The sequence below is a fragment of the Euleptes europaea genome, chromosome 13, assembly GCF_029931775.1.
Source record: "Euleptes europaea isolate rEulEur1 chromosome 13, rEulEur1.hap1, whole genome shotgun sequence".
NCBI lineage: Eukaryota > Metazoa > Chordata > Lepidosauria > Squamata > Sphaerodactylidae > Euleptes > Euleptes europaea.
Genome location: NC_079324.1, coordinates 5,953,167 through 5,977,153, shown reverse-complemented (window position 1 = coordinate 5,977,153; position 23,987 = coordinate 5,953,167). Strand labels below are relative to the sequence as shown.

Here is a 23,987-nt window from a genome sequence, read left to right as displayed (position 1 = left end):
CTTTTGCACATATTTTCTTGGCAGCTGGGGTGTATAGGGCTGCTATGAATGTAATGTTTGGAGTCTACATCCACAAGAAGCAATATTCTTTTCTCCTCAGCTTTGCATGCAGTCAGATCACCAGAAATTTATACCTGGATTTCCAACACAGAGGACGAAGCAACACACAGTGAAGATTCTCAACCTCTACCACAGCACAGACCAAACACTGCACGAGTGGCATCCTGTTAACATGGCAGACTGCAGGGTTTGAAAGCGAATGGCTGTAAAGGCTGATCTCAGGTTGCAAAACGTGATGTTAGACAAGTAATGGGCTCTGTTTTGATCCACCTTGAGCCATTTGTACCTGAGAGAATCTGGAGCCTATTGTGTATGTCTATAACATCCAGCCATCAAAGGTGTATACCCATTCATGGAATTTGGAGCTAACCTGGGAAACCCCTCGGGGAGTTAACTAGAAAAGAATACCAATTAAGAATACTATTCTGTCTGGTGACCCAGGTGCTATCACTCTGGAAAAGGGTGAAACATTGTCTTGAGAGATGGGAGACCAGGGCTTTTGTCTGCTAACATGAAAAATTAATTAAAGCAACATGTACCTGAGCCCCTGCTGAAGGGAGGCCAAGTTCAGCCTGCATCAAGGCAGCTGGACTGCCCTGAGGCAGAACTAGGATTTTTCTTTTAAAGATTTTGAACAGCCTTCAGGTTGTTGATCATTCCAGCCCCAAAGTCATTCTTTGTATTCACTTGGAGCTTTCATACTATATGCAAGGATCCCATCTCAAGTCCTTGCAAGACCTCCGACTGCAGACAGGGGAGCCAAGAGCTTGCCAAAGGCTCTCTCCTCCCTTGCCCTGACCTGGGCACTGCCCGGCTACAGTACACCAACCAGCCCTCACTGGACAAACATTTCCAGTGGCTCCACCGTCCACTGAACTTCAAAGAAGCCCCCAAGGACCAGAAGGGCCCTCCAACTTGATCACTGGGCTGTCACGTACAACGGCATTGTCTGTGGGGCTGGTGAGACACGCACAGTTCCCATAATGCTCTGGGGCAGCCAAGAGCTTCCAAGCACAAGCTGCAAAGGCCTCATCAGATCTGAGGCCAGCCTTTTGACAAAGCAGGTGGCCCAAGCAATGGCCTCTCCTCCCCATGAACAGTAAGTGAATATTCTGACTAGTAAGAATTTTGGAAATAATATACAGGAAGGATTTCCAGCGCTTGGAAAGGACACTCGGCAACACGACAGTGTTCTCCTCAAACACACCTCTAGGGCCCTCTACCAACAGACTCTTGCTGAGCCCAACTAAGAGGCACTTGGGTTCATACCATCTGTTGCTTGGTCAGGACGTCATTGTAGATGGCTTCCCGGCGCTTCACATCAAACTCCTGGCTTGCCTGTCGGCTGAGGGCTAAGGCCTGCACCTGGGACTCCGTGAGGGTGAGGTTTTCCTTCCACTGCAAAGGAAAACACCATAAAGGTTGGTGTGTGTCGTCTTCCCCCCACTTCAGGGGCTCCAATCCTCTTCAAGAGAGTTTGCCGTGAGAAAGCAGCCGCTGAGTTGTAATCTACCTGTTGCTGCACCCCAAAAGATTCCCTTTGGCCTTGCTCTGCTCAGGCACTGTTTTCACAGATTCTACCTCTGTGAATAAAGGCTGGTCCTCCCACAGCCTATCCCTGTTCGCTGGTCCCAATGGCTCAAGTCCACTGGGATAACTGCCATGTGTCTGGAATCACTCCGAGGCCCTGACAGTGTACAGTGATTAGCCAGGGGACGGGTATTGCTTCCTGGGGTGCAGATGTTCTGCCAAAGGGCTGTGTGTGTGTGTGACCTGCACACAGACAAGATGGGAAGCAGGTGAGAGCAAGCCTCAGCCTATTCCAGGATAACAGCAGGAAGATCAGCCTGTGCAAACCAGATCAACTATAATGGAACTGGCCAGAGAAGCAAGGACTTACTGATTAGGTTACCGCTTTCCTCTGGGGATTATAGTTAGCTGTACATTTCTCTGAATCCTGTCCTTTTATGATGGAATAAAAAAGGGTGAGATGAAGTCAAAAAACATTTACCCAACTGCAAACTGGGAAAAGGATGAGGGTTCCTGAAACTGCTGAGAGAAAAGCACCTGTCCTGAACTTAAAGTGATGTTCTAGAAAAACATAAAGGAGTCTCATCAAACATAAAAAATGTGTATTTACAAAAATAAAAAGATAAAAGCTGCTGATAATGGGCGGGGGGGAATCATACAACTACAGTTCTGCTGTCTCACAGTCATGGATTCTAAATTCACATCTTGCTTAATCATTGACAGGGTACTTGCTTAAGTACTCAAAGGAGAACTGAATTTCCTCCCAAATCTGTCTAGTCATGGAATTTTAATCAAATGGATAGCAAGTGACTGAGTTGTGAAGATAGTTAAAATAAAATCAACTGCCTGGCTTTTAACAAAAATCTATGTTGTCATTTATTATTTTGTGTGAACTCCTGTAGGTCTGGAAGAGGGGTCCCAAACTTGGGGCCCATGGGAGCCATGGTGCCTGCCACTTTAGAAGTGGGTGGGGCCAGGTGAGGCTTTTGCCAAACAAGACGGGCAACTGGATTGGCAGCCATTTTGTTGTTGCGCCCGTCAGTTTGTCAGAATTTCAAAGGTGGCCACTGGCTCAAAAGGATTGGGGACACCTGGTCTAGAACAGGGCTTCTTAAACATTTTCCACTCGCAACCCCTTTTCACCCAATACATTTTTACGTGACCGTGGGTATATAGGTATATAAAATAGGTATACAACTCAAATATTTATTAATAATAAATCATAAAGAAATTTATTTTAAAAATTTTAAAAAAAATTGCGACCCCCCCACATTTATTTTAAAAGACTTTGGTCTAGAAACTGGAAAAACAAAACATCCCCCCCCCAAAGATCTGCACACTCCTTTCCAGCTCAGCAGTCAATCCATTTATTTATTTCAGTCTTGTATAATAAAAACTAGACAAAAAGTTGCTCTTGGCCTCACAAGCCTATCTCTGATGCAACCCCAGAGCAAAAAATGCTTCCTGTCCCTCTTTTGTCCCTCTTCTGCCAACTTACTATTGTAGAAATTATGTCTTCAAGAGGCTGGATTCTTGCTCCAGTGACATTGTTTGTGGCTTCCACAACTTTCTCTCTGCCTTGATTAATGAGATCCTGAAAGCAAGTTTAAAAGTGATTAACAGCAGCAACCAACTTAGGTGCCCGTGAGTACAGAAAAGTTCCCTCTGCAATCAGCATGATGCAGAATTTGTATGCAATTGGACACAAGTTGTTGGGGCACACAGAGGGGGGAAAATTCACACCTGGTCTCATTGCAAAATACTGGGGAACATGTCTGAAATTAGAAGCATTTTATTTGGAAAATAACACTGTCCCTGTGGCATTTGTTTGACAAGGAGCTTGACAGATTTTATCAATGTATTCCCCTTAATTTTTTCCCAAGTGATTAAGCAGCAATGGTATTGTGAGCAACTTCTGCAGTATGCAATGTATTTGTAGTTTATGCCACAGATCAGCATCTTACAAGCATTTTTGACAGAACATGAAATATTCTTTTAAAAACAATTATACATTTCTATACAGTTCTCTGATGTTCAATTAAAGGACTACTCTTACTGCTAGTAAGAGAAATAGTATGGGTGACTAGGGTATCCACAACATGCAGGAAATATGTCTGGGATTTAACCGCTTACTTCCAGCTGCTGATTGCTCATTGCAGACAAGGCGGCCAGATTGAAAGGAATATATGGTGTCTGAGAGTTGAAGTTGGTATGGAACATATTTGCTCCAGCTGGCATGTTGAAACGCATGGTTAGGCCCTGGAAAACAAAGATGGTATTTTCAGATTTTAGAGCACCAGGACAGAACTTGGTCAACACTAAGAAATAATATCAGATAAGAAGTCCCAGATTAATCCAACAAAGGAGAGTCCAGGGGCAGCAGTGCAAACTCTGGAAAAGCCAAGCTGGGGCAGACCTTGGCAGAAAACGGCAGCCCAGCCAGAGGGCAGCACTCAAGCTACCAAGTTCCAAATAAGTGATGAGCAACACAGAAATGATTGGCAAGTTAGGGAGCCCCGTGCAACTCAAGCCAAAGCTGCTTCTCTACCCGCATGTCCCCTTCTGTGCCTCACACACACATGCTTTTTTGGGACTGAGCACCCAGGACTAGATGGTGGAGAAAAGCCTTTTCCCCTCCTACAGCTGCTCTAATGTTCTCCACATACTAGACTTGGGAACCCTGAGCTGCTAATCCACACTGGAGACTTGCTGAAGTCACATTCTGCTCATTCAACCAACCTCCAAACGTTTCTCCAACCAAGCTCAAATTCTACCACAGAACATCTTAGGTTTGATTCAGCTAGGCATGTTTAGCACATGCTTGTTTCATTAAACTAAAACCACACCTATAAAGGGAGGGGGGGTCTACAGACTGAAGGGGCACATTTTTATATGTCAAAGAACGTGCAGGTTTGTTTAAATAAAACATATCTGATCACCACCCAAACATTCAGAACAGGGAACAACATTTTCGTCAAAACAGAACACCTTCGAATAATACTTGGCTTTGCTAATATCTTCTTTCTTTACCCTGGTCGTAACTGAGCAAAAGCATTCACAAGTGGTAGCAGCCCAGTTTAAATTGTGGCCCAGTGTGAGTGCAAAGCCCTAAAGATGAGTGCTTTTGCCTCTGCCAGCATCAAATTTTAATCACCAATATATCTATTTCTCAACTCAGCCAAATCTAAGGATACCTAAATTTGGAAACCAGAGCCATAAATGGACAAATCTTTCTAAAACCTGAAAAACGTCCCAGGTGTGCAGAAAAACCTGAAATTTTAAAAATAAAAAGCACTAAAGGGTTAACCTCCTCCCAATATGATAAAATAAGCACCTGTAGCTTTAAGAAACAGATTCCTTTCAGTGGAATTGCTAGGCTATCACAACAGTACTGCCAGCCTTCAAGCCTTGGTTTCTGTCAGTAAAAGAAGTGGAGGGAAAGGGGACAGGGCTATTTCTACAGCTATTCGCAGCAGCAAACACCAAGCAACACACTATCACATGCCTTGCATGACTCACCCAGTAGCAACGCTAATAGTGGTTAGAGTTTCAAACTAGGAACTGGAAGATGGGCTTGAATTACCACTTTGCTGCAGAAGCTAACCTTGGGCCAGTAACACATTCTCAGTCTAACTTACTTCACAGGGTTGTTGTGAATATAAAATGGAGAACAGGAGAATATTGTAAGCTGCTTTGGGTTTCTTTATGGAGAAAGGTGAGGTATAAATGAAGTAAATGATTCATAAAAATAGCTGAAGATGGGGGCAGATAAAACATAAGTTGATTGATGGATGTGAAGGAGAGAAAGAAGAAGGGAAAGGTGAGGATATGGGGGCTGCCAGGGGGGGAAAGGGGAAAAAGTATGGGGAAGAGAATACAGAGGGAAATGAGGTGCCCTTTGCATGTCCTTGCAATTCCCAACTGTGCAACTGGGCCTGGTGGCCAGCACCATGCAACTTGGCTGTAGTTTTCCCAGGTAGAGGCTGCCAGGAGAAAGGGAGGAAAAGCTGGAGACAGAGGTGCAGATAAAGGTAGGTAGGCTGGTGGGTGGGTAGGAAGGAGAGACAGAAGCAGAGAGACCATAGGGGCTTTCAAGACAGGGAAAGAGGAAACAGTGGATGAGGGGAAAATGAAGTGCCCCCTGCAAGTCCTTGAGGATATCCTATTTGTCAGAACTGCTACTGTTCAAGCTGAAGTGGTCTTTCTCTTCAACAAGTAAGTCACACATAAATGAGCAGCAATACTGGGGGGGGGGGGAAGAGAGAGATGGAGAGTAAAATATTTTTAAATTTTGCAGAAGCATCCCAGAATAATACATTCAGTAGAGACATTCTTGGATCCTAAGACAGCATCCATCTGAAAAAATGTATCCCCACTCAAAGCTTATGCTTGTGAAATATTTTACTTCCCATATTTCATATGCAGAATTATAGTGAGTAACCATCCTGTCAAAGATAGGACATTTTGGAGGACTTTCATTCATAGGGTCGCCATGAGTCGGAAGCGACTTGACGGCACTTAACACACACACACAACCGTCCTGAACCTCTCTAAAGAGGCACTGCCTAAGCATGAGATGGTGGAAGATGCCCCACCTTCTTTTCTGCTTCATATTCAGCCCAAGCTGCCTTCCGCTCTTCTTCAGTCAATTCTTCTTCTTCTTTGTGGTCCAGAAGGGAATCATGCTCATGATAGCCCACTATATGTTCTTTGTGGATTTGAAGCAATTCAGCCAAAATTGTGTCCTGATAATTGAAACAACAGAAAAATTCAGTAAGTAAGAATATAGGTTCTTAACAGAAAATACCAAATCTGCTGTTTCAAACATATTGGGGCTTCCCAATCAGATTTTTGGTTGACTCTGAATATTTGTTCATGAGGGGGTCCAGATAGTAGGTGATCTTTCTGGACAGCAGTAGGCAAGTTCTTGAAGAAACACTCTACCGAGAACAAGATGTGGAGACTCGTTTCCTCCCTAGAGGCAGAGGCAGCGATGGTGCTGGTGGGAAGGGCCAACAAGTTGCAACCAACTTATGGTTTTCAAGGCAAAAGACATTCAGAACTGGTTTTTGCCATTGCCTGCCTCCGTGTAGTGACTCTGGACCTCCTTGGTGGTCTCCAAGCCAAGTACTAACCAGGGCTGACTCTGCTTAGCTTCCAAGATCTAATGAGATAGGGCTAGCCTGGGCCATCTGGGTCAGGGCAGAAACAGCAATCTGTGATTCCACACTGAAAAGTTTTCATCTTCCTTTCTTCCTTTCAGGGACTGACAAACAAGAATTTTACTACTGCTGGTACAAAGTGTGCATACAGGCTTACTTTGGGCAACATGGGAGTATCCCTTTTCTTCTTCTTCTCTGAATTAGGATCATCCAACAAATCTGGCTCAAAAGTATAGAGCTCTGTGAGTTCATTCATGGTAAAGTGACGTTCAACCTGCTGCTGATCCACAACTCGGAAAGACAGTGACTGCTTAGTTACTTGACGGTCATAGATCTTGTCTTCCATTGTTCCCTTTAAAACAAACACACACACATTGTCTGTCTGAAATCCATTTCATATAATTTTGCTATATTGACAGCAAAATTGCTTAATATGATCCAAGCTTTAAGGGGTTTGAGATGTTCAGTAAAATCGTTTGTGCACTAGAAAAACAATGGTGAGCATTTGGAATCAAAGAGTTTAGCAACGACTGTTAGGAAACAAAGCCTTGACTTTACATAAAGGAGATTTCCTAAGGAAAGGATAAACAAATCAGTACCTGCTACTTGACAGCAAAGGGGAAAGACATGTATCACCTGCATGGAACCAGCCAGCAGAGTACAGATTGTTTATTACTAAGCTACAGATTGTTTATTACTAAGCTACGGCCAACTGCTAGGCAATTTCTCGGGGGCCAGCAGCATAGGGGGCCAGCAGCATAGCAACATGTGCCACAGATAGGGATTCATGCAGAGTTGCTAGGATCAAGGGATATTCGTCACTTCTTTATCTACCTGGAAAAAACTGCATAACAAAATTTGCTGTTCTGAGGCAGGGAGCAAGACTGAAGTCATCGGGTGGCCAAAGAAACATGGAAGCAAAGAGCGAAGGGGTAAGACTCTCCCAACCAGCCCCATCCATTCACACTCCTTACAAAAATGTTAATCCAGAGAACTGAAGGCTGTTCATCTGATTCTTTGTCCTCTGGGAAGACTCGTGCACTGCAATCCACTGTTACTTTAATTACAAACACTGTCCCTGAGATCAGGGATGAAGTTACTGGGTTGCCACTTTTGAATTATTACCCTGGGTCCTACTGCCTGCTTTGGTTTTTACTGCCCTGTTGCTCTGGACTAGTACAGGAGAAGAGACTCATGTTGGCAGAGGACACCACATGGAACCTTTCCCCTTCGTGAATTGCTGATGTGGAAAACAGTTCGATGAGCAGCTGGGCAGGCTTTAGGACCCAGAGTAAAAACAAATGATTAAAAAATGTCAAACCACTATACATGGCTCATAACACATATATGCTACACATCTTATCTAGGATGGCTTTTCTTTTATCTGCAAAGAGCTGAAGAGTGCATGGCCCCAAACAGACATTAGAATCAGATGGCAGGAAAACATTCAGTTATGACCTACCTGAGCTAAGAACCGGTACACGAACACTGGTTTGTTTTGCCCAAAACGATAAACTCTGAAGATACTCTGGATATCATATGATGGATTCCAAGAGGCATCAAAAATAATTACTCGATTAGCAGCTACCAGATTTATTCCAAGGGACCCTGCTTTAGTTGAGATAATAAACAAACGGCCTCTGCAAAAAAGCAAAATTTTAATTTGCTGCATTCTATTTACACCTTTCCAGTGTGTCTGAACGGTTTAGTAAACCCAAACTTTGGAGACCGTTACACATACGTTAGCTTGAGAACGGCAAAAAAGGCGTTCAAAGAGAATCCTTATCTCAGTGTCTTTCAGAGTACTTTTTAAAAACATTGCTCATTTCCTCTGCACCACCCCACAACAAGATTCAGCCTCAGGTTTGAGAACAAAACATGGCTGGTGTGACTATGTTCTTTCTTGTTCAGAAATCATGGCAAACCACAGGTTTTGCTAAGCAAGAACAGGAGGGGGTGAGGAAGCCCAAAGGGGAAGAGGAGGGAGGGGTAAGAGCAAGTTCATAGTTAACTCCCACTGCAAGGCCTGTACCCAGACACTGCAAGCAAGAAAATAAAAAGTTTTGATAAGATTAGTTGAACACACTTTTAAAGGAATCACCAGACTGGGGAATCTGTTTCACTAAGCATACAAACAGCTATAAGAGTAGGAAACTCACAATCATTAAACCAATACAGTAAAATTTTTGATGTGCCTGAGTATCTGGCACATTTGATTAACCAGCAATCCGAATTCCCCATGACTGCCAGATGAAAAAGCTTTTACTGTAGTTCAATCAAAAGAGAAAAGATGGGAAAAAATAATTCATGTAAGGGCAAAACACCTTGATCATATTAACTCATTCAAAACTAGTGTATTGCGCTTTCCCGTGCATTTTACTGCTAGATACTGCCATTTAAGCTTTTTTCAGACATTTCAGAGACCAATGTAAACACTTCAGATTGCAGTATTTACTTTTTATCAACACATATACCTGTATTTTTTCAACTGAACATGGAGATTTAACAACAGAATTTCCCAAATGCATCGCAATATGAAAGTGAGCTCTTATTTATGTAAAAATTTTACATCGTACCTTATTTCCTGGGACTCAAGGTGGCTGACAACACAACAAGATGTTGAACCAGGGGAAAGTGGGATATAAATGTTTTAAATAAATAAAATACTATAGAATGAACAAAAAAATACTTCTATAACATCCTACATCAAGTAGCTTATCAAACAAGTTGCTTATCAAAAGCCTCTTTTCTTGTATAAATGTACAAAAGCCCATCAATGGGGGTGACTGGAAACATATCAGGGAGGCAAGCAGGCTATCATCGTCTTTTGAAAAGCTTACATACACAAATAAAATCTGTACCTGACATTAGTTTCATCGTTAAATTCTTCAGCCCATTTTTTTCTTGACTGAGCAGTGGTCGAACCATCTAAACGATAATAATCAATATTTCTGAACCACTTTCCTTCACCTGTGTGTTCAAAAGATTGAGAATATATCAAAAATACAGGAAACGGAAGGAACAAAATCAGGTATTTATGGAGATAGCAGAGATCATAGGCTCAATATACACATACTATCAGACGTCTGCCCAGACTCATCTTTTTAACTCATTTTATAGTTTTTTAAATCAATAACTTTTAACAAAACCAGAAAACTTTTATTTTTACTCAAGTCAGAAGTATAATAAAGGCAATCAGAACCAGAAATCACCACAAAGTCATATAGAGTCCAAACAGATGGCTTTTACTGATCAAATAGGCATACAGTGCAAACGAATAAAATGACAGCTATGAAAGGCTCACTAGCTGGGAGATATTATAAGGCAGGAAAGGCGGGAGATTACACGCAGGAATACAGTTTCCCAGGAGCTGAGTTCCCAGGCTTAGGCATGCGACCTTGGGGGGCAGACAATACAGCACAGAGACAGAGGCAATAACGAAACCGAGATAGCAGCCTGACATTCTGCTCCCCTCAAGGCCCCCTCCCAGTTCGCAAGGGGGCTGGCCTGTCCGGGTAAGTAATGTGAAAGGCGTCGACGAGGTCGGGGGCGGAGACATCCCGTGCGCGCACCCATTCGTCATAGGCAGGGGGGAAATGTTTCCAACGAATTAGATATTGGAGAGTGCCATGGTGAATACGGGAGTCAAGGATCTTGGAGACTTCGAAGTGTTCTTCCCCCCCCACCATGATGGGTTGCGCAGGCGGTGGGTCCGGATGCCACCGTGGAGAAGCAACATGGGGTTTGAGGAGGCTTATGTGGAAAACAGGATGCACACGCCTCAAGGATTTGGGGAGAGCCAGTTCCACTGTGACAGGGTTTATGACCCGAGTAATGGGGAAAGGGCCAATGAATTTGGCGCTGAGTTTATGGCACAGTTGGGTGGAACGGAGGTTTTTGGTGGAAAGGTAAACCAAAGCACCCACTTGCAGATCACCCCCGGGGGAGCGATGTTTGTCAGCTTGCGCTTTGTATTTACGTTTGGCCCGGTCGAGGTTGCTAACGAGCCAGGGCCAAGTGGTACGGAGGGCGTGTGCCCAGGAGGCAATGTCGGGGTTCCCCTCCCCCTCTACATCATCTGTAGGAACGATGGGACTGAAATCTTGTCCATACACAGCAAAAAACGGGCTAAAACCTGTGGATTGATGCATGGCATTATTGTAGGCATATTCTGCTAAAGGTAACAGTTCCACCCAGTTATCCTGGTGGTAGTTAACATAACAACGCAAATAACATTCAAGTACAGCATTGACACGTTCAGTTTGACCATCAGTTTGAGGATGGTATGCGCTAGACAATCCCTGTTCCACCCCCACCAACTTGAGGAAAGCTTTCCAAAACTTAGAAACGAAACCACTTCCGCGGTCACAAATTATTTTACGCGGAAACGAATGTAAACGAAATATATGCGTCACGAAGAGGCGGGCCAGTTTCTGCGCAGAAGGGATCCCTGCACATGGAATCAAATGTATTTGCTTAGAAAACAAATCAGTAACAACCCACAACACAGTTTTACCCCCACTGAGAGGGAGATCAGTCATGAAGTCCATAGCAATCACTTCCCAAGGTCTGTTGGGCGTTTCAAGAGGTTGTAGCAGTCCCGGGGGTTTGCCCTGCGATCGTTTCGCAGCGGCACAAACGGGACAGCTGCGGATGAAGGAGTCAATGTCGGAACGCATTCCCCCCCACCAGAACTGTCTGCGCAATAAGTGAAGGGTCTTCAGAAACCCAAAGTGCCCAGCTGTTTTGGCTCCATGAGCTAAATGTAAAACGTCCTTCCGGAGAGCTTTGGGTACATACAATTTTGAGTCTTTGTACCAGGACCCCCCTTGTTCCAAAACACCAGGAGGTAGGGTATGAGCGGAACGTTCTAAAAGGCACTGGTCCCGAAGGACAGTTAAAAAGGATTCGGAGATGGGGATTTTGGAGGGAGCCCCCCCGTCGGTCCTGGAAATCTGAGAAGTAGTTATAGGGTTAGTGCTTACGTGCGGCGGCGCGCAGACTGCAGGCGGCTGAGCGGTCGGAGGGGTAGGAGGGGCGGGAACTCCGGTCTGTTGCGGTGGCGGCTGGGCAGCCGGATGGGCTGGCGGAGCTTGCGAGTTAGGGAAGGTGTGTTGATGCTGGGATCGGGTTTGCACAGCCAGCATAGGTAGGGCCCCACGTTGCATAGGGGTGAACAGAGAGTTGGTAGGTCTTTCGAGTTTTACCGGATATTGTGGTAAACGGGAGAGGGCATCCGCGAGAACGTTCTGCTTCCCAGGGACGTGCTTCAGGGTGAAACGGAACTGAGCAAAGAACTCCGCCCACCGTTGTTGTTTCGCCGATAGCTTATGGGACCCCGTGAGGGCAGCTAGATTTTTGTGATCGGTCCAAACTTCAAAGGGTACTTTAGACCCTTCCAAGAATTGCCGCCATAAAGTCAGTGCATGATGAACTGCAGAGGCCTCTTTCTCCCAGATGGGCCAGTTTAATTGAGCGTGCGCAAATTTTTTTGAAAAGTAAGCGCAAGGGTGAAGAAGACCGTCCGGTCCTTGTTGGAGGAGAGCCCCTCCCATGGCTACATCGGAAGCATCGACTTGCACAATAAACATTTGATTTGGGTCTGGGTGCCGTAGCACCGGCTCCGAAGTGAAAAGGCGTTTGAGGGCCAGAAAGGCGGCTTGGCATTGCTCAGTCCATAGGATTTTTGCGGAGGGCAAGGCAGCCGAGCTTACTTTTCCCTTAGTTTTCAGCAGGTCCGTAATGGGTAGAGCCACTTGGGCGAAGTTAGGGATGAATCCCCGATAGAAGTTTGCAAATCCCAGAAATCGCTGTACTTGCTTGCGGTTGGTGGGGGGAGTCCAATCGAGGACGGCTTGGACTTTGGCGGGGTCCATGCGAAGACCTTGGTGGGAGATGATGTATCCCAAAAACGTGAGTTTGCTTTGGTGAAATTCACACTTAGCTAGTTTAGCGAACAGTTGATGGTTACGCAGGCGTTGTAGAACTTCCCTGACCAGAGTCACATGCTCGTCCATAGTTTTCGAATAAATGAGAATGTCATCTAAGTAGACCACCACCCCACGATATAGAAGGTCATGTAGGATTTCATTGATGAGTTGCATGAAGACCCCCGGGGCCCCTTTTAATCCGAACGGCATTACAAGGAATTCATACATTCCGAAACAGCTAGAGAAGGCAGTGAGGTGCTCATCTCCTTCGCGGATACGGACTCGGTAGTAGGCTTCCACCAAGTCTAATTTAGAGAACACACGGCCTTCCTGTAATTGTCCCAAAATATCCGATATTAATGGGATAGGATAGGCGTTGGTCTGGGTAACCGCATTGAGCTTTCTGAAGTCAATGCACAGGCGAAGGTCGCCCTCTTTTTTCCGGACGAAAAACGCGGGGGCCGAGTTTGGGGCATTCGAAGGGCGAATGAACCCTCTGGCGAGGTTTTTGTCCAAAAAGTCCCGGAGGACAGTGCGCTCGGAAGCGCTCATAGGGTAAATCTTACTTTTGGTTAATGTGCAGTCCTTTACTACTTCAATCGCACAGTCTGAGGCCCGGTGGGGGGGTAAGGCATCACATTCCCTAAGGTCGAAGACATCTTCAAAGTCCCGGTACACAGCGGGTAGAGCCGGTGGTACTGGGGCAGTAGAGGTTAATGCTGGAACGGGCGGAAATGGTAGAGCAAAGTTTTGCCGATGCTGGTCGCAGGTGGGACTAGCGAAAGAGATAGTGTTTGTTTCCCAATCAATACTGGGACTATGTCCTTTAATCCAGTTAATTCCCAAGACCACTTCAAATCGGATAGAGGCTATAGTGAAGTCTATTTGTTCCCAGTGGGAACCAATTCCCATTGCCACCCCTATGGTGCGATGATCAACTGGACCCCCCTGGAATTGGCTCCCGTCCATTTGAGCAAATTGGACGGGGGCGGGTAAAGCCTCTGAGTCGGCTCTGAGTGCAGCAAACGTGGCTTCGCTTATGAGAGTGCGACAGCAACCGGAGTCAATTAGTGCTTTGACGGGGATTTGTGGACCTCCGTTAAGTTGTTGTAAAACTGCATCTACGTAGACGGTGGAGTCCACTTCTTTGATTTTGGTAGGAGCATTCGGTTTGATAGGAAGATCCTGAGAGGTCTGTGGAGATGCTCCATTCACCACAGACCGGAGCCGTTTTTTGACAAGTCGAGGGGAGATTCCAGGTTTAAGGCTGGAGAAATCCAAGGGTTTTCCTCATCCGAAGAGGGAAAGCTGTCCCCCAATGGGGCACTTGTAATCCGAGACCCGGCGGGGTCGTTGGAAGCAGGCAGGGAGGCTGGGTCCCCGGCATGGAGTGCAGAGGGTGTGGGCCTTCCCGGAGCTGCGCTGCGGGTGGCCGCGGTGCCTCTGCGTGGTGGACGACCTCGGGCGCGGGTTGTCGTGCTGGGACGAAATAATTCCTGGCGGCGTGGGCAAACGGCTGCAAAGTGGCCCATTTCTCCGCATGTAAGACAGGCACCCCTCTGAAATCGGGCTTCACGTTCCTGGAGCGGACGTGGGGGATTTCGTGGGACGAGCAGTGGTGCCTTGGGTTGAGGCTTTGGGGTGCCCTTCTCCTTGTGCTTTTGACGGACGAGAGAAATAAAGCGGCGGCGGCTTTCCACTTCCTCGGCTAATAGGATCCAGCCTTCGAGGGTATCGGGATCGCCCCGCATGTAAGACCAGTTCAGAATGTCAGGATGCAAGGCTTCCCTGAAATGATGGATTAGGGTGGTCTCGGGCCAACCTACAATTTTACTTGCCAGTCGCTGAAATTCATCGGCAAATTCCCGAACTGTAGCAGAGCCTTGTTTTAATTGTAAGAGTTCCGTTTTGGCTCTTTCTCCCAGGAAGGGGTCCTCAAACCTCCTTCTCAGGGCAGTCATGAAGTTGTTGAGGGAGCGAATCGCACGAGAGCGGGTGTCAAACTGGAGGACCATCCAGTCAGCCGCTTTGCCTGTCAGGAGGGAAGCTACGTACCGCACCCGGCTATCTTCCGTGGGGAAAAGTTGACCTTGTTCTCGCATATAACTGTCCACTTGATGCAAGAAACAAGGCAAAGTCTCAAGAGATCCGTCATACGTAGTCCTCAATTTGAGTTGCTTCCAAGGGCCGGGCGCGGGCTGACCCGGTTGCACGGGTGGTCCGGGCGGAGGAGCAACAGGAGCTCCAGGAGGCAAGGGTGGAACAGGCACATTAGCAGGTGGTTGCACGGGTGGTCCGGGCGGAGGAGCAACAGGAGCTCCAGGAGGTAAGGGTGGAGCAGGCACATTAGCGGGTGGTTGTACGGGTACCCCCTGACCCGGTATCGGAACGGGCTGTCTCTGAGCTATCAGGGTTTGTTGTAATTGCCTGTTCTCGTGAAGCATAAGTTCCATTACTTCTTGGAGTTGATCAACACGGTCGGAGAGCTCCCGATTCTGGGCTCGTAAAAGATGAACCTCCTCACTTGGGCCACCAGTAAGATGAGGCTTACTGGTTCGGAAGCTCGTGGCCCATTGAGAGCTATCCCCATATAAATCCTCGTCTTCAGACTCATCTGAGTCTCGACGTCGGTCAGCCAAACGGCGTGCGCGTTGGGTCGCACGCGACGGGACAAACGCCGGGGAAAAAGTTAGACCTGATAGTCCCAGTACATAGTCCTTGGGGCGCGTGTCCACGTTCGCCTGATTCCTTGCTGCAGCCGCCCTGGCTGCTTCCGCCGCCTCTCTCTCTCTTGCGACCCTAGCCGCTTCGGCGGCTTGCTGATCCGCAAGAACTTTGGCGTTCTCAAGTCTTAGGGCAGCCTCTGCCGTAATGCGCGGCAAAAGTTCTGTCTCGAGGAGCAAGAGTATGGGGTCAGGTTCCCCGCCCAGCAGAGGTTGTACTCGAACCGCCAGTGCGGATGCCTCGGCTCCAAACGTCGGGGTCAAAACTTGAGCCAAGGTGGCTACCGGGGTGTCCTTTGTACATTCCACAAGGAGAAGAGCGGTGCTAATAGCGACTCGCTTGGCCTCAGCCTGGCAGCTGGCCGCATCCGGGATCAGGGAAAAACCCTCCGGCGGGGCTCCCGCCATGGTAGAAAGAGTTTGTCGAGAAATAAGATTATCCAAAAGTCCAGTTAATATTTGTAAATCCTCAGTCGCCAATCGGGCATCGTCCAGTAATTGATCCAAGTCCTGAAGATCTAAACGAGCATCAGTATCCTCCGATGTTAACATCCAGAGACGTCCTGTAAGAGATTGCCACTGCGCGTGTACCAGTCCCCTCAAGCGGCAAACCTCTCGGTTCGTCCGGAAAAGTTCAGCGATTAAGTCCTGTAACAGAGTAGGGTCCTCTGAGAAGGGCTCCAGGGTAGTAGATCACCTGGAGAGCTGCACAGCTCCCATCCAAGTGGCAGGCGAACCCCCCTGGGCTCCAGCCTGGCTAGGAGAACGGTGAAGATGTGTTGATAGCTGTCATAATGTCAGCCCTTGGCCCACAGAACCAGAAATCACCACAAAGTCATATAGAGTCCAAACAGATGGCTTTTACTGATCAAATAGGCATACAGTGCAAACGAATAAAATGACAGCTATGAAAGGCTCACTAGCTGGGAGATATTATAAGGCAGGAAAGGCGGGAGATTACACGCAGGAATACAGTTTCCCAGGAGCTGAGTTCCCAGGCTTAGGCATGCGACCTTGGGGGGCAGACAATACAGCACAGAGACAGAGGCAATAACGAAACCGAGATAGCAGCCTGACACCTGTGTTCATAATTAGAAAATAAACATTATTTTTTCATCTTGGTGCGTTCTTTCAGAAAGAATGGTTTCTTTCCTTTCCCCCCTTCCAAATATTTTGCTGACAAATAAGACCCTGTATGAGACAGTGGACAGAGACATTGCACATTTATCTGTCCACAAGGCTAATTATATCCTCACGCTGTCCATCTTTTTAGAATATCCAGTTTAGACTAAAGTAAAATTTCAGAAAAGCCACAGTGTAAGTATAATTCAGCTACCATTTATGCTTGCCAAAGGCCTGTGGGGCTCGTGTATTTTTAAATGTGTTTGTGTAAAGTGCCGTCAAGTCACAGCCGACTTACAGTGACCCTTGGTGGGGTTTTCAAGGCAAGTGAAAAGCAGCGGTGGTTTGCCACTGCCTTCCTCTGCAGAGGCTTCCTTGGAGGTCTCCCTTCCAAGTAAAGACCCGCTTAGCTTCCGAGATCTGACGAGATCGGGCCATTCCACATCCCCCACATTTAAATACGGCGGAATTAAAGTCAAACATTGCTCATCAAGGAATGCAACATGGTCTTCTGTGCAGTCACACACACAGGTTCTGTACCAGTACAGAAGGCAACTCCAGAATGTTCCAGCTCCAGCCCAAGAACTGGTGCTCAAACCCCCTCGCATCTCCTTGAACAAGCCTTAGGGGGAGGGAGGGGAAGATGCAGTCCTGCTAGCCACTCTCAAGAAAGAGGAGATGTGAGAGACAGTTAGCAGTCTGGAGGCTGGTGATCTCTCCATTTCCCACCCCTCTGCCAACTCCCCCTCCTCATGGCCGCTCCCCAGCTGGGGCTGCTTGGGGCCAAAGCATCACTGCTTCCTGATCCAGCCACGTTCAGTGCTGCTGTGCTGCCCAAGGCCAGCCATATCCATGTGACTGGCAGCAGAGGCGTCATCCGCACTGCAGGGTCGTCCCCACCCCCAAGGGCTCTGGGCTGAGAGGGGTGCAGCTGCACCGCCTCCCTGGGTGGCTGCCTGCTCACTGGCTGTGTCTGCCGCCCTCTCTGGGTAAATTCTACTGCTCGATGTGGTCTTCTCAAGCCCTGCAACCTGTACGACCTGCCACACAGTGTAAGAAAATGGCTCAGCAGCCAAGGGGGGAAAGAGCCAAAGGGGAGGTGAACGGATACCAACACCAGGAGTTGGATAAGGCTGCCCCGATTCCCAGTAGCAGGCTCGTATTCAGGCATGACAGGCTGAAACTTGCCAAGTCCCCTTTGGCTGTCCTCTTAGGAGGAGATCTAATCTGAGAATCAGAATGTGAGCACAGGTGTCCTGATGGGAAAGATACAAAGATTCAGACGGTGAACTGGATTCATAATCCCGAGAGCATCAATCACAAGATTTAGAGCACCAAATTAGAGAAGACCTCCAGGACTCACAGGAGAATTATCAATACTGAGAGGATAAGGGAGACTTCTCTCAAAGGGTTTGTGCTGCTAGAGCCAAAGGTCAGGACTGAAACACCAGAGAGTCTTTTATTTGACCCTCAGAGATCAAGAGGACCAGGACCACAAAGTCTCTGGCACCACTGGAAGAAGTATCTGAACAGGGAAGAATCTGTCCCATTGGTGGCACAGTAGTGAGTGCCAGTGCCAAAGAGATGACTGTGTCTGGAGGGCTGGTGTTGAGACAGCTGAGCTCCACTGAGCTTCTTCTTAGGGGCTTTTGCTGTTGAACAAGTTTGGTCCTCCTCCCCCCCCCCTTTTTTTTTTTGCCCTTTGTGAGGAAAGCTTCCCAGACAGAGTCTTTTTGGACTGCTGGGGAAAGGAGATACCCTCACTTGGTGAGTGGAGGGAGGCAGAACAGTTCCCTCAGATGTAGGTGGGTTGGTGATTACTTCCATTAAGTAATTAAGGCTTGTCTCACAGTGCTGAAGACATAAAGCCAGATTACGGTGAGCTTGTTCTGTGAAACATGGGCAGTGTCCACATGCTTTTACTTTTTGTCCTTCACCCAAACACAAAAGGCAGCCATCATGCCTGCTGGTGGAAGGAAGCTGGGTGCCACAAGGACTGCTTAAATGTGGTCGTTAAGTGAACCATGCCATAGAGGACACGAGCAATAGATCCATGAAATGGAGCTAGGGTATACGGGGAGATATAAATGTAGAAGATAGTGAAGATAGCTGCTCTACAGACTTCAGGACAAGGTACACCTTTGGCTAACCTAGTCGATATAGCCGTAGCCTAAGTAGAGTGTGATTATATAGCAGAAGGCAAAGGCTGGTGATGGAGATATTAACTGAGAAATGAATCTCTAAACCTCTGTGGGGATAACTTACAATCTTTTCTCAACCCTCCACACCAGGTGAAGAGATGAGGATCTTTACTGAATGAGGATATCCTGTGCACACAAAACTCTAATGCACAAAGGGCATCCAAGACATGCAACTTCTTTTCCACACTGGAAGGCAATGGAAAACAAACAGGAAAAAGTATTGCTTGTGAAACATAAAACACATTGGGGGTGGGGGGGAGACGACAGGCTGTATATGGTTTTCTGAAATTTAGGAGGGTATGTTGAGTATTTGTGAAATATCCTCCAAGCAGTTAGGTTTAATCTCCAGACATCTGGATTGCGTACCTTCCCTCCATCCTAAAACAGAAGGTCTCGGGAGCATGGGAAATGACAGAACACTCCCCTGGAGAGGTGCAGGAGGTATGTGAACCAGGGTTGCCTTAGCCAGAATGGAGACAGAAGGATGCACGTGATCTTATCTGTTGTGACTTTCATGAGGACTTGAGATATCAATGGAATGAGTGGAAAACAATATAGAAGCACTTTGTTCCCCGTATGGGTGATCCCTCTTCAATGCCCTGTCATATAAAAAGTTTGCATTTTCTGCTGGCATGCCCGAGCACTGAAATATCGTCATTAGAAACCAGGTGTGTATAGCCTACTCATGGTTTGAATTTTGAGTGTGGCTTAATACCTCTACCCATATATTGTTCTTCCCTAGCAAATGAACAGCGGACAGGAAGTTCTGGTATTGTACACACAATCCAAATGAAACATGCTGGGACTCAAAGAGACAAGGGCCCTGGACCCTCCTTGCTGGTTGATATTAAATACAGTGGAAATGTGGCATGTTACCCCTCTGATGTGCCTGATGCTAACTAAAGGGTGAAAAGCCTGCAAGGACTTTTGGAGCAGCAAAGAGCTCTAGAAAACGGATGGGAAACTTTGTTTCTCTGGAGCACCACAGTAGATATATCCTGTGGTCTCAATAATGAGCCACCAGCCCCATGAAGATGAATCTGTTGTCAGCGTGATCAATGGATCTAGTCTGAAAAACCTTTATGAAGGTTGCTGTGTGACCTCCACCATTGGGACAAGGCAAGAACTAGGAGGGATGCAACACAGCCTCATTTGAGAATGACAGGCTGGGTTAAAGACCCAGCTGAACCGCCTCTGCATTGGCCTCAAGCTGGAGTTGTGCAAAAGGAGAAAAATCATAATAGAAGCCAATAGGTGCTCAAGTCAAGTGTACATCTCAGAAACCAGGGTGATGAGTGAATGAGCCCTGATGCTGGCTAGAAACTAAGACTTCTCCTATAAAGGTGATGCACTGTGTATACATGAGATGGGACTTTTGGGCATTGCGTCTCCAGCTTGCCACAAGATGTAACATACTGTGGAGAGGCATTAGCAGGGCGTGTTGAGAATCTGCAACCACAAACCTATGTAGGAATATATTGTGATTCCCTGACAGTGATGGGCCATCATAACTCCCATAACTTTTGTGAAGCCTCTTGATGCCATTGTGAATCCCAAAAGCAAAATTGTGCATTGGCAGTGCACTTGACTGATTGCAAACCTGAGATACGCATCAGACCTCAACACCAGAGAGATGTGAAAATATGCGTCCTTCAGATCTACAGGTGCATACCAAACTCCTTCTGTTAGAAGAGGGAAATCGTGGCTAAGACACCCCTCACAGAATGTCTTTGGTTTTATTTAGAAGTACACACATCTGAGTTCTAAAATGGGGTGCAGTCCACCATCCTTTGTGGGTATCATGAAGTACCAGGAGTATAAACAAGCACATGTAAAGCTAGTATGTGGAAGGCAGTCTACCACCACAATTACGATGCCTTTTAAAAGTGGTACAATAGGCCACAGAAAAGAGGAGGAATGATTCAGTGCACAATTCGATCCAAAGACAGATGATCAGGCAAAAAACAGCAAGCAGAGAGATAGTCCAATCCACTCTGAAATCAATACCAGGTTGCCCATGTATGTAGCAGGTGCATGTATTTGGCCATGGGGATAATTTGTTAGGGCATCTCTCCCCCCCAACTCTGCTTTACCTTCACTAGTAAGTAGCCCCCTTTCCACCTCTGGCATATTGTGCTCCCTAACGGAGTAAACAGCTCAAAAGCATGTATTTTCATCTCCTCAAAAATTCACTGTGACCTCCCTGCCCTTATTTGACCAACACTGTTTTGGGAGAATGGGACAGAAAGGCAGGATTAAGAGAACCAACAATATGAATTCCAGATATCCAAATTCCTGTATTTCTGCACTTGCCTTTATATATCACGGGTTTGCCTTCTTCTCTTTCCCGGCTTGCCAGCTCCAAAAAATCTTCTATCAAATCCAGTGATATCAAAGACTGACTGAACACTAAGCTGAAAAAGAGAAAAAAGGACAGAGTGTCTCATGTAATTTCAGCATATTTCACTAGCACGCGAATTTGCTGCTCTTCTTATACTGTACAAGGTTGCTTGGGGATATAAAGCTGTCTACGAATCTAAACAGACCAGCACAAAGAAGCCAGGCAGGGCTCCTCCCCACACTTTCCTTTTTATCCTCCCTATCCCCTTCCCCTTCAAATTTGAAAGACAAGAACTTGAGGAAGCACCCCGGACAGACCTGGAGTTTACAGCAAAGCATGGGACCCTCTCAATTCCAGAGAGCCAGCGATCGGTCGAGGTGGAGGAGCAAGCAAGCTGACGCGCTGGAGCCGAGAGAGGCAGGAACCGGGACGAATGGAACAAGCGGCAAGTCAACTTAAAATTTGAAAAGAGTTTGAGGGGCACACAGGAGAAAGGAAAGGACACTAGCTCAGACGACGGCGGAGAATTTAGAGCGAGGAGAAAGTCTGGGCTAAACAAAGCTAGTTTCGATTTCGCCGGCAGACAGGCGATTGCGTGGCGGAGTTGGCGGAGAGAGAGAGTGGAGGGAACAGATTGAAAGCTCCGTGTATACAAAGTCCGTGATATCAACTGACTTGGGAACTTATCCACCACTGACTCAAGCCAGAGCACTGTTCCCGGGACGGGCAAATCTGGCTGGCTACCAAACAGACTCCATCGAGTTCCGGCTTCTTTCCGGAAGAAAGACTGACGCTGGTGGAACAAGAGATGGTACCAGAATTGGAGCCAACAGCAACACCCAGTGGATCCTGACCAAATAATCCCCTGCAAATTCCAGTGCCACTAATATACATTGAGCCTGCTTCTAGAAAACAATACTATCCCTTTAATAAAGCATCTAGACCTAACTTGTAATTAATAAATTTTAACAAATTAATTTCAGGAACAGTTATATTAACTAACACTAATTAATATTAATCCAAATAATCAAATTGAATACTATTAATTTTATTTTTAACATTGAAATCATTTTAAAGCTGCAAAATTGATTGCTATATTATTATATTGGATCAATTTTTTTAAAATAGATTGAATTGCCTATTAATTGATTGTTTATCAGAATACACTGTTCTAGCATAGAATATTTTTAACAATTAATGATAAGATATCTGTCAGTCTCAGAACAGATCTGAATGTTTTTTTATAACTAATATGAAAAAGAATTCAGCTCAACTGAAAGAGCCAATCACTACGGGGCAACAAGAAGCAGCTAAAGAAGAAGCAAGACCCATGACACCAATTCAAACTCTCTTCAAATATACAAAATTTCTTACACCAAACAGGAATGCCAAAGAACAACAAGACGAAGGGGGAGAATTCAGATGATGAGGACACACAAATGGAAGATCTTAAGAATTTGATGATACAGTTAAGTGAAGAAAACGCGAAAAAACAAGGAGAATAAAAAAAGCTTCAAGAGTCATTGCAGCAAAGCTTACAAGAGAGTCATCAGAAGCTTCAGGACTCAATTCAGGAATCACTTTTAAGAACTGAAAAGAAGATTGATGATAACTCTAAAGAGATAAAATTACTTCAATGCTGCCAAAATAAGATAGAGGAAGAATTTGTGCAACAGGCTTTTACTTTAAATCTGCATGAAGATAAGCACAATATTACAGAAGAAAGATATAATCAATCGAAAACAGAATCTGAAATTTAGAGGTTTTGGAGAAAAATTCGGACTGGTGGACCTTGAATCAGAACTACAACTCTTATTGCAAGAGACTTATGACCTGAAGGGAGAATTACTCCAGATAGAGAAGATTTTCAGAATTAATTCTGCATATTCCAAAAGATACCACACTTCAAGATATATCTTAGTCAAGTTCACCCATCAAAAGACTAGAGACAAGATTTTACGTTTACAAAGAGAACGCCGCCTCCAACACGAAGGGAAAGACATCTTGGTTTCAGCTGATTTACCACCAGCAGTGATTTTAAAAAGAAAGCAATTTGATGATTTAAGAGCGGCATTACATAAATGGAACATCAGATTTTATTGGATTGCTCCATACCCTTTGGACATCTCCCTACCATTACAGGGTCCTCCTCTTCCGGTTCCATAGGAGCCACGACCATACCAATAGCAGTAGCCATTCTAATTAACTGTTCATTGTACGCCTGTATATCTTCTGTGGGCGAAGTGGGTGATGGGTCGCCCACTAGGTCGTCCGAGGATGGGAGAGAAGACGTATCTGAGCGTCTATCCAGCCTGTCTCCATAGTCAGAGTCCTCCACATCAGATGGATTGAGCACCTGCCTGGTCCCGGAATGCCCAGACGAGGATCTGTGCTCACTGTGTTGCTCCCTCCGTGGAGAGTGGCAGGTATGAGTGTCTGCTGATCTTCTCCGCTCCTGGGGCGAACGACTGTGTCTCGTCTGGTGAGCCAAGAGCAGAGGAGACCTACTACGCCTGCTAGGGAGGACAGGTCGGTTCCGGTCTGCTGAAGGGGAACGGTGTCTGTAAACGTGCTCCTCCCGTCGATACCAATGAGCGTCCTGGTAGTAGGGGGACCCTCTATGGTCAGGTGGGGACGATCGCTCACCTCAATGACAACATGCAGAGTCATAATGTTGGGCGGATGAGGCATATCTCTTATGCTGTGAGGAGTCATCAAGATCGTCCGTCTGCACGCCGAATCTCCATACCTAGGAGAGCGATGTTTGGAACCGTGTCCAGTTATCGCATTTGATCGGTACCGCGGGGAGCGGCGTCGAGAGGTCGATCATGATCGGTACCATGGTGATCGGTACTGGTGAGAGCAATTGCCTCCTTTTCCTCCAGGTGACCACCGCCGTTCGGAGCGTCGCCGCAAGC

At 46.4% G+C, this 23,987-nt stretch overlaps 1 protein-coding gene across 1 annotated transcript in view; it reads right to left on the bottom strand.

Moving 5' to 3' along the window:
• Positions 1-23,987, bottom strand: part of ATRX (ATRX chromatin remodeler) — a 154,008-nt gene that overhangs the window by 1,372 nt on the left and 128,649 nt on the right. Inside the window, exons 27-34 of the mRNA XM_056859843.1 lie at positions 21,042-21,142; positions 9,614-9,722; positions 8,215-8,392; positions 6,910-7,104; positions 6,186-6,335; positions 3,724-3,849; positions 3,089-3,184; positions 1,330-1,458 (exon numbers count right to left, since the gene is read on the bottom strand). Of these exons, the coding sequence (XP_056715821.1) occupies positions 1,330-1,458; positions 3,089-3,184; positions 3,724-3,849; positions 6,186-6,335; positions 6,910-7,104; positions 8,215-8,392; positions 9,614-9,722; positions 21,042-21,142 (1,084 nt within the window). The remainder of the gene's footprint in view (positions 1-1,329; positions 1,459-3,088; positions 3,185-3,723; positions 3,850-6,185; positions 6,336-6,909; positions 7,105-8,214; positions 8,393-9,613; positions 9,723-21,041; positions 21,143-23,987) is intronic.